The sequence below is a fragment of the Crocodylus siamensis genome, chromosome 5, assembly GCF_052110815.1.
Source record: "Crocodylus siamensis isolate JL-2025a chromosome 5, ASM5211081v1, whole genome shotgun sequence".
In the NCBI taxonomy this organism is placed as follows: Eukaryota; Metazoa; Chordata; order Crocodylia; family Crocodylidae; genus Crocodylus; species Crocodylus siamensis.
This window is the reverse complement of record NC_143399.1, coordinates 88,653,663-88,665,952: the sequence shown is the minus strand read 5'-3', so window position 1 is coordinate 88,665,952 and position 12,290 is coordinate 88,653,663. Positions and strand designations below refer to the sequence as shown.

General features: G+C 43.3%; 1 protein-coding gene across 7 annotated transcripts in view; it reads right to left on the bottom strand.

Moving 5' to 3' along the window:
* The window catches only part of COBL (cordon-bleu WH2 repeat protein), a 255,404-nt gene that overhangs the window by 111,390 nt on the left and 131,724 nt on the right, over positions 1–12,290 (bottom strand). For all 7 annotated transcript variants that reach the window (XM_090049648.1, XM_090049650.1, XM_090049646.1 and 4 more), the window contains one exon: positions 3,848–4,042. In XM_090049648.1, the coding sequence (XP_089905774.1) occupies positions 3,848–4,042 (195 nt within the window). The remainder of the gene's footprint in view (positions 1–3,847; positions 4,043–12,290) is intronic.

Sequence of the window (12,290 nt, the reverse complement as noted above, 5' to 3'; positions counted from 1 at the left end):
TAGGCATAAAAACAAAGTAAAACAATTAAGGAGAATTAAAACTTTCCTCCAATACCCTGAAGAAGTATCTGAATATATTTGACCTTCATCCTGCAAATATACATGTCCAACTTTACTCATATATGCAGCCCCCTTGGGTCAAATAAACTGTATGTGTTGTGTAGTTAAAAACACACCTAAGTGGTGAGTGCATGAAAGGTTTGCTATGAAATGTCTAATCCTGTTCCCACACAATTCAAAGGCAATGCTTGACTTCAGTGGTACAGGTCTGAGGCCTAATGAGAGCCAACCAGGGAAAAGCAGAAGTAAGGGAAACCCCTATCAATTCATCTACAATACTTCATCTGGACAGTAGTAATCTTAAAGGTTTCTGTGAATGCAGGTAAGCATGGAAAAATGGCTTAGAGAACGAAAAATACATGTTATTTTTTTGGAAAAAAAGGTAATTAAATATGAGGATTTAAAAAAAAATGGAACCTTGATGACAAAATTCTCAGCTGATGTCTACAATACAGCTCCACTGAAATAATTTTATTGTACCCATTTAAACCAACTAATGTCCTAACCTAAGATTAAAGGTGCTATGAAAGGTGCTACATGGAAATGTCAATTTTGGATGTGCTGCCTTATCTTTCTCCCTTTTTATCCTATGCTTAAGAAAGCTGTAAGTGGCTAATAACAAACTAAATATTTTGCTATGAAAAAGAGCTTAACATCCAAAGCAACAAATGCAGTATGTAGCTCTTGTTAACAACCTCCTTTCAGCATTGATGTTCAGATCATTAGGTAGGTAAAGGGCTCTTTTTTGCTCCTAAAAACGAAAAAAAGTTTCCTAAAAGTCTGATGATTTTATTTTGAATAAATCTCATGCATTTTGTACAAAGGGTCCTTATAGAAAACCCTCAAGGCCTTGTTTCTTGTCTTCTCTCTTTCCCATTTCCTTTCCCATGCCTTGAATGCTTCCTGTGCTTTGCTTGCAGGCCCCTGTATTCAAATCCCAGAAGAAGATTCACTTCTTCACTGCTAACAAGAAATGACCCAAGACAGACTGTAACCCCCCAGCAAAAGTATTGTAGTTAAAAATGCTGAAGAAGGATTCAGGAAATCTGGGTTCATTTTCCAATTCTGCTGCACTTCCTGTGTGACCTGAAGCAACACGCTTTGGGCCAGATCCTATTTCCTCTTCCCATGACTAAGTGCCAGCCATGTAGTTCTAGTGTTTGTCTCTTATGCACAATGTGGGATTCAGCATGGGCCATGTTCCAATTGGGTGGGTGTCAGGAGGGAGGAAGGGAAGAACAGAATCACCAGATAAATGCATGTATATGTATATAGCACCAGGTAAATCCCAAACAGCATTAAGAGGAGAGCTAGAGAAGTATTCTTGGCAGTGCCTGGTGGTTCAAACACTTTGCTGGGAGGCAGAGGCAGGTTCAAACCCCCTCTCAGTGCAGGAGGCCTTAAACCCCTGTTTCCTGCTCTGGGGGCAAGGCCCTAACTACCACACTAGAAAGTGGGAGACTTTCCCTCTGTAACTTCCAGCAGATACTAACATAGATGGACCTTATTTCACCACTGAAGGGGCAAAAGAAGATCCAAAAGTGTTACATAGGCATGTCCTTGCCATTTAACTGTTTATAGTGAAATGGGATCTGGCCCTTCACCTCTCTGTGCCTCAGTTTCCCACCTGTAAAATGGGAGAATACACTTTTCCCCCGCCCCTGTTTCATCTATGTATATACTTTGGGGCAGGTCTGCTTATACAGTATCTCCCATAAACTGTCACTACTCACAGGTGGCAAGTTTAAGCTCTACAACTATTAAAAACAATGAGACTAACTAATAAAAAGTTATTCTTTGTTTTGGAGTTTGGCTTTCTACTTCTTTCTGCTCTGGGACAAGGACATTCTCTCTTTTGTGTTCAGCTCAGTGCTGAGAAGACCATATGGCTATTTAGCCAATAAAATGGAAGTATTCATAAATGGGTAAGCTGGTTGAAAACTTCCAAAATTCTCACCATTATTCAGGAGTCACTAAGAGCTCTCATGAGTAGGCAAAAAACACAGCTTTGTCATTTGTTGAGTTATGGCAGATCGTCTCCCTAAGGTGCTGGCAAACTTATCCGAATGGCACATTTACTGTGTGTCAGAACTAGGCAGGGAGATACGTAATACCTCCTTCTGGACTCTGCTCTGAAGATGTTAGTGTTGGCTCCAGGATTACGGTACATAGCTTTGGGAGTTCTGCATCATAATAATTTGCAGTAAATGGCAGATGCTTAGACAGAATGATCTGTGGGGGAAGAAACACCTGGTTTCCCTTCTTGGACTTCCCCTCTCTTTTCCCCTTTTAAATTATTTGGTGTAGACTTGGCATGGTCTGGAATGTTACTTCATAGTGCTTTGAATGCAAATGAATATTTTCTAGGGGAGTTTTTTTTTTAAATGTGATCAAGGGAAAACTACTCATATGCCAGTTTTGGGGGCAAGTATCTGGAAGGTTATCAAAGGGCTCTTTCTTTTTGAGAAGTTAATTAGCATGATAAAACTCATAGAGATGGGAGCTGAGATACAGTTAGCTGTGTACAGGATAAGTTATCTGACCATCTGGAAATACAACTAAAGAAACTTGAAAGCATTAATAAAATATGTTCCAATCTTGATGCACAGGGCATTTACCGAGTATGCAGTCACTGAGCAGGTAGTTGATAAATATCACCATAAGGTTTAGCTACACTGTTTTGCACACAGAATATCCTAAAGCTTTGGAGTAAGTAAAATGGGAGGTCAGGGCCTGTGACACTTACAGGCCCTGCTTTTCTAAAATGGCTTTTAGGGAAGCAGATTCAGTTTCAAAGACAAAAATCCTCATAAGGCTCAGAAAAAAACCTCTTATTTTATATAATGTGCTAGCCTCACTGGAAATAAATGTGTTCTCCTTTTTCAGGATCTTCCTGTTAGTAACAGTTGCACATAAATAAAGTTTTCTAAACAAACATCTTATCTTTTTTATGGAAGGAAGTCCATTAATAAAGAATTGACGTTCTTCCCTGAAAAAAGAAATAATAATAATAAAAGAATGCCAATTCATTCCCATAAACTAAAGAAAAAAACGTACACCCTGAGATTCACTCCATTTTCACAGCAAACTGAATAATCTGCATGGAGATAAGTTAGAACTGTTTGGGTTTCTGTATAAACAATGCTCCTGTTGCTACCTTACCATATAATACCAAAACAATCAATCTCTTTCCTCAGTTTTCCACTGCTTCATAAAATTGTAGGTATTAAAGTCTCAAGCTCTCTTCCAGGCCTGTGCATATGCATATAGGATAAACACTAATCTAACTTTCAGACAGGAAGCCTTTGGGATGAAAACCTGACACCTGTACAATGTCTTTTTTCAGACCTATACAATGCCATCCATACCAGTAACACTATATAAGCAACAAGAAACAAACAAACAACACTACCCAGGTTTGCTCAATGCATTTCTGAAGCATATTTCTTGTTTTTCTGTAACTTAAGTTCTTTGAACTTCTTTTCATTGTCATCTATTCTGAATAACTGTGTTATGGTTTCCATGTGAAATACAGCTATTTTAAAAGATTCCTGCAATTAGGAGTGGCTTTAGGCCTCTAGCAATTCCAGCAACCAGAGAGACGATACGCAAATCTCTAGAAGAGAGAACTCCTGAATAACAGAACTACTGATGTAAGGCATTTAACTGGCTGCTGGACATAATGGCTGACCAAATCACCCAATCATTGGGAATTTGTTTTTAGACAGATTATGGGTCCATTCTAGTCAGTCTATGCAGCAACACTGCTCTTCCTTATGGCTCTCACCTGGGCTGCCATCTTTTCTTGGCCATTCCTCTCTTTGTCCTGCAACTGCGGTGTCGCTGTGGGAGGAGGAGGAGCTCTGCGTTTCTTGATTTCTGGGTTTGCCGTCATTCCTGATATGTTGCCAAGAGATTGTGATGGACCCAGTGTAATGGAACGTGACATCGCCGAAGGGGAATTTGGTGCAGTTGAAAAACCCTGCAAGCAGATGGACAGACAACTTGATCACTTTTCATAGACTATGAAAAAGAAAAAAGAAAAAAAAAATGTATCTGATTAGCCTTTAATTAAGACTATGCTCTAAATAACACTGCATGTTCCTCCGCCAAGCTCACTGCACTGGAAACTGTACACTATTTGGACATTAAAACAAACAAACAAAAAATCAACTAAGAGTTATTAACCTCTTTAGCATGATGTGCGAGTTGCAAGAGATAAAACCTACATGATAATATAAACAGGTAGAAATATTCAGTAATGTTGATGGGAACTTGATCAAAGTAGGCAATTCCTACTTCTTTAGAAAGCCATTTCTTGCTATTTAAAAAGTGTACCCTGTTCAAATGTATCATCACAATCAGCCAAATATAATATAGTATAATGAATAATAAGCCATATTTGTAATTCCTGAGGGCACAATTTATTCTTACATCAGAATTACATATATAATTCTGATAAATTATATGCTGCAGGTTATATCTCAGTACACATTTCACTGTCAATTACCTTCAATGAAAATCCAAAAGGCCCGATTTTCTCCTCACCTATGCAATTTTCATTTAATAGTCACTCCTCATTTACAGAGGAATGGACAAGAACTGACTGAACCTGTCCAGGAATAGCTCCCATGACTTCAGTTTAGTGGAATCACTCTGGATTTACACAGAAGTAAATCAGAACCGAAGTGGGCCTGTTTCTATGTGTATATGATGAATATGCCTAATTGTACAACTCTTAGGGCCTGATTCAAAGCTCCGTAAAGTCAGAGGAAATGCTTTAATTACAATGTGTTATATGAGGGAATTAATTAAATCTTTGTGTGCATGTGTGTGGTATAGAGCTTGTGAGTGGGTGGGTATAAATCCTTGTGTTTTAATATATATTCAAATACACAAAAAGGAGAGGTCAGGAAATAACATCTCTTTAAATTACTTATGCATTTCTCCGATGATTATAATTTCATTTTATCAAGTATTCCTTGGTGTTGCTTAGAAATGATTTTTCCTCTACATAATTTGTCAACCATTTTTTTTAGCTTAATGAAATCTTGACGTTGCATTTTGGAGGAGAGGGAGAAGACAGGAATTGAAGAGGATTTCACAAAACATTTTTTTAAACATGATGTGAGTTATTGATGGCAATTCATTAAAGCCAGGACACAGCTATCTAAAAGACCACCTAAAAAACCAGGATGAAGACCACTGATGGTTAACTGTGCTCCTCAGGTACAACTGAACTTTTTACCACCTGGGTGTGTCCAGGAAATACAACCTTCCTGGGGCCCGGTCTGAGACAACTGAATAAACAATGATAGGGACTAAGTTGTGTAAGCCTTTCCATTTCTGTTCCAATTGAAAGAGGGCAATTCTTCAACCTTGTCTTTTTTAGCCCGAACTCTCAAAGCTGTGCATGCGTTTATCCTTTTCAAAAGTAAATGAGTAAAACCCCTACAGCCAGGGCTGTCCCGGGGGTGGGGGGAACGAATCAGGGCAACTGCCCTGGGCCCTGTGCTTTGGGGGGCCTGATGGAGCTGGATGGAACAGCAGGAGTGAGGAGCCAGGCAGAGTGGCAGCTCCATGTCCAGCTACTCACTACACCCCTCCCACCACCACCATCGCTGCCACCGCTGATGGTGGCAACAGCTTCTTTGGGCCTGGGATTGGAGCAGGGTTGGGGCCTCTTCTGGGCCGATTTGTCTTGGCCCCTGTGCCCTGCTCTGGTTGCCTCTGCCTACTGCACACAAGCATATTGCTTCTCTTTCACTGCACCCTCAGCTGTGAGAAAAAATGATACACATTACAGAGGTTAGTCCCACTGCTGTGAGATTGAAGGCTTGACAAAAGTCAATAGAGAAAAGAACTGAATACATTTCCCCTTAGCCATATACCCACATAACAAAGTCTATTGCGCATTATAAACATCCATGTTACCCAGCTAAGCAACAAGGCTAAGCAACCAAAGAGAAAATAAGCTACCATGAGAGTCCCCTAGGTCAGAACTGAAGTTCATTAATAACTTGGGGCAAAATGCTGCTGCCAAAGTCATAGGATAGTAAAACTAGAAGAGACCTCAAGGCTAGGGACAGGCAGTACACATAAACTAGTTTAAGTGATCAGAAACTGGTTCAAACCTATAACAGAACGTAAGTTCAGTGCACATAAACCAGTTTCAAAATGGCTGAAACTGGTTTAAGATAAACTTGGTTGACTATAGTATCAGACTTAACCGATTTGGGTCAAACTGGTTTATGGAATGTCTATTCCAGACCTCTTTCTGGTGTAAGTTAAACCAGAGCCCTGCAGGAATCCCAGGTGCTTTGCAGCTCTGGGCTGTGGTCTCTGCTCCAGAGAACAGGGCTCGCCCCACCCCTCTGCTCCCTAGCCAGAGCTCCGGCAGAGAGTGCAGGCACAGCAGGGTCTACCTTGCTTTCCCCTGCCTAGCCCCCCACTTGCAACTCAAGCAGGGATCCTCCCCTCCCACAGCAGCGACCCCAGCCCCATGGACCCTAAGCTTGTAGTATACTAGCAAATGCTGAGGGGGGGAAGGGAGTGTGTGTCTGCGTGTGTGCACGTGCGCATCTAACTTCAGCGGGACAGGCAGACAGAACAGTGTCTGGTTAGAGCTTTTTGGACATAATCTGCAGGTCAGCTGGTAAGGTCCCTCCATTCCTTCCTTGGAAAAAGCTGTTTAAGAAGAGCTTGAACTAATGAGAGAAGCTTTTTTGTTGATGGGCTGATAAATGCTGTGTTATCAGCCTCCTGTTGGCTCCCGCGCCTGTCAGGTTTGCAGACAGTATGAAGAAGCAGGGAGCAGGAGACTGAAAGGCTCAGTATCATCAACAGATGCATGCATTGCACACCCTACCTTTGCCTCGGAGTGCTAGGGGGTCTGGCAATACTCCTGCCCCTTGACCAGCAAGCAGAGAAATGCCTGGGATGGTGCAGGCAGGGTTGGGGTTTAAACACCTCCCTAATCAAAGCATCCTGCTGGGGCCTATCCACACCCCGCCCCCACCCAGCTCAGCACTGTAGAAGAGAAGGAAGAACTGCTTTAGCACCCCCTGGTTCTAGCCTGAGCCACTGCAGGCATGTGCCAGCATTTTCTCAGTCCAGAGGGAATGTCTATATGATTGCAAACTGGTTCAACCTAGGCAGGTTAAACTAAACTGCAAAGATTGAATCAATTCCAGCTCAGGCTTTTTGAATGTCTATTCCTAGACCAAGAGATTATCTAATCCAGACCCCTGCTCTGTTCAAGGCAGAAGCATCCCTGACTCAACCACTCCAGCCAAGAGTGCGTCTAACCTGCTCTTCAAAATTTCCAGAAACGGAAATTCCACAGTTTTTCTAGGTAGGTGGTTCCAATACTTGACCACCCTCATAGTCAGAAAATTCCTTGAGCTTGAGGCCACTCCTCCTAGTGGCTTGAGGTCACTGCTCCTAGTCTCGTCCCCTACAGAAAAAAGAGAAATGATGATTTCCGTCCTCTCTGTAGCTGCCTTCAGGTTACTTGAAGACTTATCAAATCCTTGTTCAGCCTTGTCTTCTTCACAGTATGTATTTTCATCCTTTCTTCACAAGTCTTGCCTTCCAGGCCCCTAATCATTTGTACTGCTCTGTGCTGGACTTCTTTAAACTGTCCACCTCTTTCTTGAAGTGTCGGGCCCAAAACTAGTACTCCAGGTGAGGCCCCTCCAGTACCAAATAGAGTGGAAGAATCACTTCTCTTGACTTGGAAGTGATGTTCCTGTTTATAAATCTCAGTATGCTCGTCTTGTTTTTTTTGTAACAAGAGCATACTGTTAGCTCATATTCAGCATATAGTCTTCTGAAACCCCCAGGTCCTATTCTGATCTACTACAGGCTAGCTAATCATTCCCCAGTCTGTATTTGTGCACGTAATTCTTCCATCCCAAGAACAGGAAGCCCTTCGCAGGTTCAGCATTTGTGGCTTCAAATATTCGCAAATGCCAAAACTGCATCTTAAATACACTTAAAGGAGCTCCTTGGGAGCTTTGCGCTTGCCATCACCAGGCTCCTGCCATCGCCAGTACAGCCATGTCCCCCTCCCCAGCCATCATGGGCACTGTGTTCACAAACGCAGATGGTGTTCATGAACACAGTGCCTTATTCGTGGATTTCGCCATTCGCGGGGGATATGAGAACGTAACCCCAGAGTATGGTGACGGTTTCCTGTTCAGGGCTCTGCATGTGGGATGGAATAATTGTGTGCAGAAAGTCAATTTTTCCTTGTTGAATTTCATCTGGTTGATTGTGGACTATTTTTCCAGTCCATCCAAGTCATTCTGAATCCTGGCCCTACCCTCCAGTGTGTTTGGAACTCCACCCAACTTGGTGTTGTCTGGAAATTTGCTAAGCATACATTTGATCCCATCACTTGGACCCAAGACAGATATTTGGGGAACCACAATTAATACCCTATCCCAGCTAGACACTGAGCCATTGATAACTACTTGCTGAACACAATGATCCTACCAGTTATATATTCATGTTACAGTCTTTCATTTAGTCTGAATTTTCTTAGCTTGTTAATGAGAATGTTATGGAAGACAGTGTCTAAAGCTCTCTCTCTATCCACAGAAAATCTTACCTTTTCATAGAAGGAAATTGGGATGAACTTTCCCTTTGATTCATATGTATGCTGGCTGCTCCTGATCACCTTGTTCTCCTCTATGCACTTCAGAATAGATTCCTTAAGAACCTGCTCCATACTTTTTCCAGGTATCAAGATAAGACTGACTGGTCTGTAAATGCTCAGAACCTCCTTCTTCCCTATCTTAAAGATGGGCACTATATTTAGACTTTTCTAGTGATCTGGGACCACACCTACCTCCATGAGTTCTCCAAGAGGATAGCTAATGGCTCTGAAATTGGCTCAGCCCATTCCTTCAGTACCCAAGGTGCATCCCATCCAGCCTTGCCAACTTGAAAGCATCTAGGTAATTCTTAACTTGTTCTTAACGTGTTCTTCTACACCTCTAGACTTTCGGTTTCCTTAGCTTTGTGATAACCACACTAGCAATCTGGCAACTGCCCCTATTTGTGAAGGCTGAAGTAAAGCAAGCTTTCTCTGCACTATCTGTAAATAGATTGCCTTCTGTATTCTGTAAAGGACTTGTGGTTTCTTCTGTCTTCTTCTTACTTTTATCATAGTTGTAGAATCTCTTTTTATTGCCCTTTATGTCCTTTGACAGCCACATCTTGAAACATGCCTTATCCTTCCTAATTTTCTCCCTGTATGCTCATGCAATACTCTTATACTCATCTCTAGTACTATGACCAAGTTTCTACTCTTTATAGCATTCCTTTTTTAGTCTCAACTCATTGAAGACATTGCTGTCTAACCAGGCTGCTCTTCTGTCACATCAGGATAGCTTGGTCCCGTACCCATAAAGGGGTCCTGTTAAAGTACAGTTAGCTGTCCTGGACTTTTTTTCCACTCAGACTTGTCACCAGGGGATGCTGCCCACCAGTTCCCTGAGTTTGTTAAGTCTGTTTTTCTGAAGTCCTGTGTTCTTATATTGTTGCTTTCCTTCCTTTTTCCCCTTATGACCTTGAATTCTATCATTTCATAGTTATCTTCCACCTTCACATTCTAAATCAGGGGCGGGCACAATATAGCCCACAGGACACATCCGGCCTGCCAAGTGTTTTCATCTGGCCTGTGGCGCTCCCCAGCAAACTGTACCCCACACACGCCTTCCGCACAGAAGGGTGGGAGCAAGATGAACATGCATACACCCCCCCCCCCAACATACCCTATTCTACCTTGCCCCCACCCTTGTGGGCAGAACAGGCCGGCCTGGCCACAACACAGCTTCGAGGCAGGGCTGCTGTTCAAGCTGCTGGGGACCTGCTCAGCTTCCCTGGCATCCAGCTCATTCTCAACAGCAGGTAGGGAAGTGGCAGGGGTGGAGGCAGAGCTGCAGCTGGGCAGGAGTGCAGAGCTTGGGGCTAGTGGCATCATGGAGCCTGTGCCCAGGGAGGTGGCGGCAGTGTGGAACTTGGCAGGTCAGGGTGTGGGTGGTGTGGGGACCTCTGTCCACACACTCCCCCCATGGAGTGCATCTCCAGCAGGCAGCAGCAGCAGCAGGCAGGGGCACTCACGGTGCTTGTGCTCAGTGCAGGCACTGGTGCCCAGCAGTTTGTGGCTCTGGCCAGTGCTACACATTGCGGCAAGGGGCATAGCTTCTACCAGGCCATGTCTATTGCTGGTGCTCCCCGCCATGTATGTGCAGCCCCCTCGCTCGTACAGCATGGGGGGAAAGCCCTGCACATCGAAGCCGACTCCCTGTGCCACCCCCTGAAGGTCCAGGGGTAAGGAAAGCAGCCAGTTCTACCATGTGGGGCTTTCCTCCCATGGCACATGAGTGTGGGGACTGCGTGTACGTGGCAAGGAGTGTTGGTGATAGAGACAGTCTGGTGGAGGCTACGCATGCACCATGGGGAGCACCAGCAATAGAGATTGCCTGGCAGAGGCTGTACCCCTTGCTACGATGTGTAGTTTTAGCCAGAGTCAGGCACTGCTAGGCACCAGTGCCTGTGCTGGGCATGAGTGCCCCTGTCTGCTCCTGAGCCGGGGGGGGGGGGAGTGTGGGGGTCCCCACACCCCATGCTCCCTTATACCCCACAAATGCCAGACACACACATCCTGCCCCCACAACCCTCCAACATGCCCTATGCCCCGCCACACAGGCACACCCCCTTACCAACCCCCGGAACACACAATATACAAAATTACCCACACAATATACAAAATTAAGAATCTATTTCTGAGTTATTATGCTATTGCCTCTATATACACAATGGAAACACAAATCATGGCAAAAATACTTTTTGTAATAAAATTAAAATATGTTATAGTAGGTGTTTAACTTTTAGAGTACGATTTAGTTTTGTCTGCTTCTAAGATACAAGCTTCCCTTCCCAAAAAGAGTATTTTCAGGAGGCAAGGGGAGGGACTCTCTGGTGGCAAAGATCAGAGGGTAGGGGTGGGACTTCCGATCCCAAGATGGCAATTAGGCGGCAGGGCAACTGTCAAGGGGTGGGGCTACCCACGTGACCCTCAAAAGCTCAAACCTTGTTCAGTGGCCCTCCACCCAGAATAACTGCCCACCCCTGTTCTAAATCAATCCCTTGCCGCTTGCGAGCAGTAAACAAGAGCTTCCCTCCAACTAGTTGGCCTCTCTACCATCTGTATAAAAAAAGTTATCCTCTCCAGGGGTTTGCTGGACTGCTTGTACACTGCTCTGTTTCTCTCCCAGGAGATGTCCTAATTAAGTCTTCCATGAGACTCAAGTTCCACAATTTGGAAACTTCTGTCAGTTGTCTGAAGAAAGCTTCTTCCACCTCATCCTCCTAACTTTGCTGGCAGACGCCCATCATGAAATCCCTCATATTACTCTGTCCTTTGACCTTTACCCAGAGGTTTTCAACAGACGTATCTTCTGAATAGTTTGTACTGCACTATATATAGCAAAATCTTTTCCTTTTTTCTCCTACCCTTTTCATCCTTTCTATACCCATACATGGATGTACTCCAGTTATATGTTACATCTATTGTTTCGTCTGTTCTGTGGGCAGGGCACTATGTGCCATAGTACTGTAATGTCATTCTGGTACCTTTCACTTGCTTCAAATATGAACTTTAAAAAAAATCTTGTGGTTTGATATATCACATTCAATTCTACAACAACTGGAATGCTGAAAAGCAAAGACTGCAAAAAAAGGTAGAATACACACAGTAGGCTAAAAGCAGGAATAACCTCAAACAAAATACTGGTATTGTAGTAACACCTGGTCCTGAAGAAGTTTCTCTTGGTATTTTGGCTCTCTAACTGTAGCAGAGGAATCAGTAATCATAGCCAAAGGGAATGGATAAGTCCACAGCTGGACTGCCTAGTTTTCAGGAAATAATCCACCAATGCTTCTGCCATGAAGAGATGGATTATTCTGAATAAATACTAGCAAGATGCTACTAAGAAAACACATACGACACAAATTTTGGATAGCTTAGTGAAGGCTGATACTGTACAGGTACTGTGAAGATGAACTCAGATGTTATTTGTACAAGTTTAATTGATTTGAGTGTAATCCTGCATCTACTATTTAAGTGGACCTAACATTGACTTCATGACTTAACTGCTTGTCAAAGAAGCTTTAGTTAAAAAAGTGCCCCTGCTGCCATTTTTCAGTGTGGGGACACT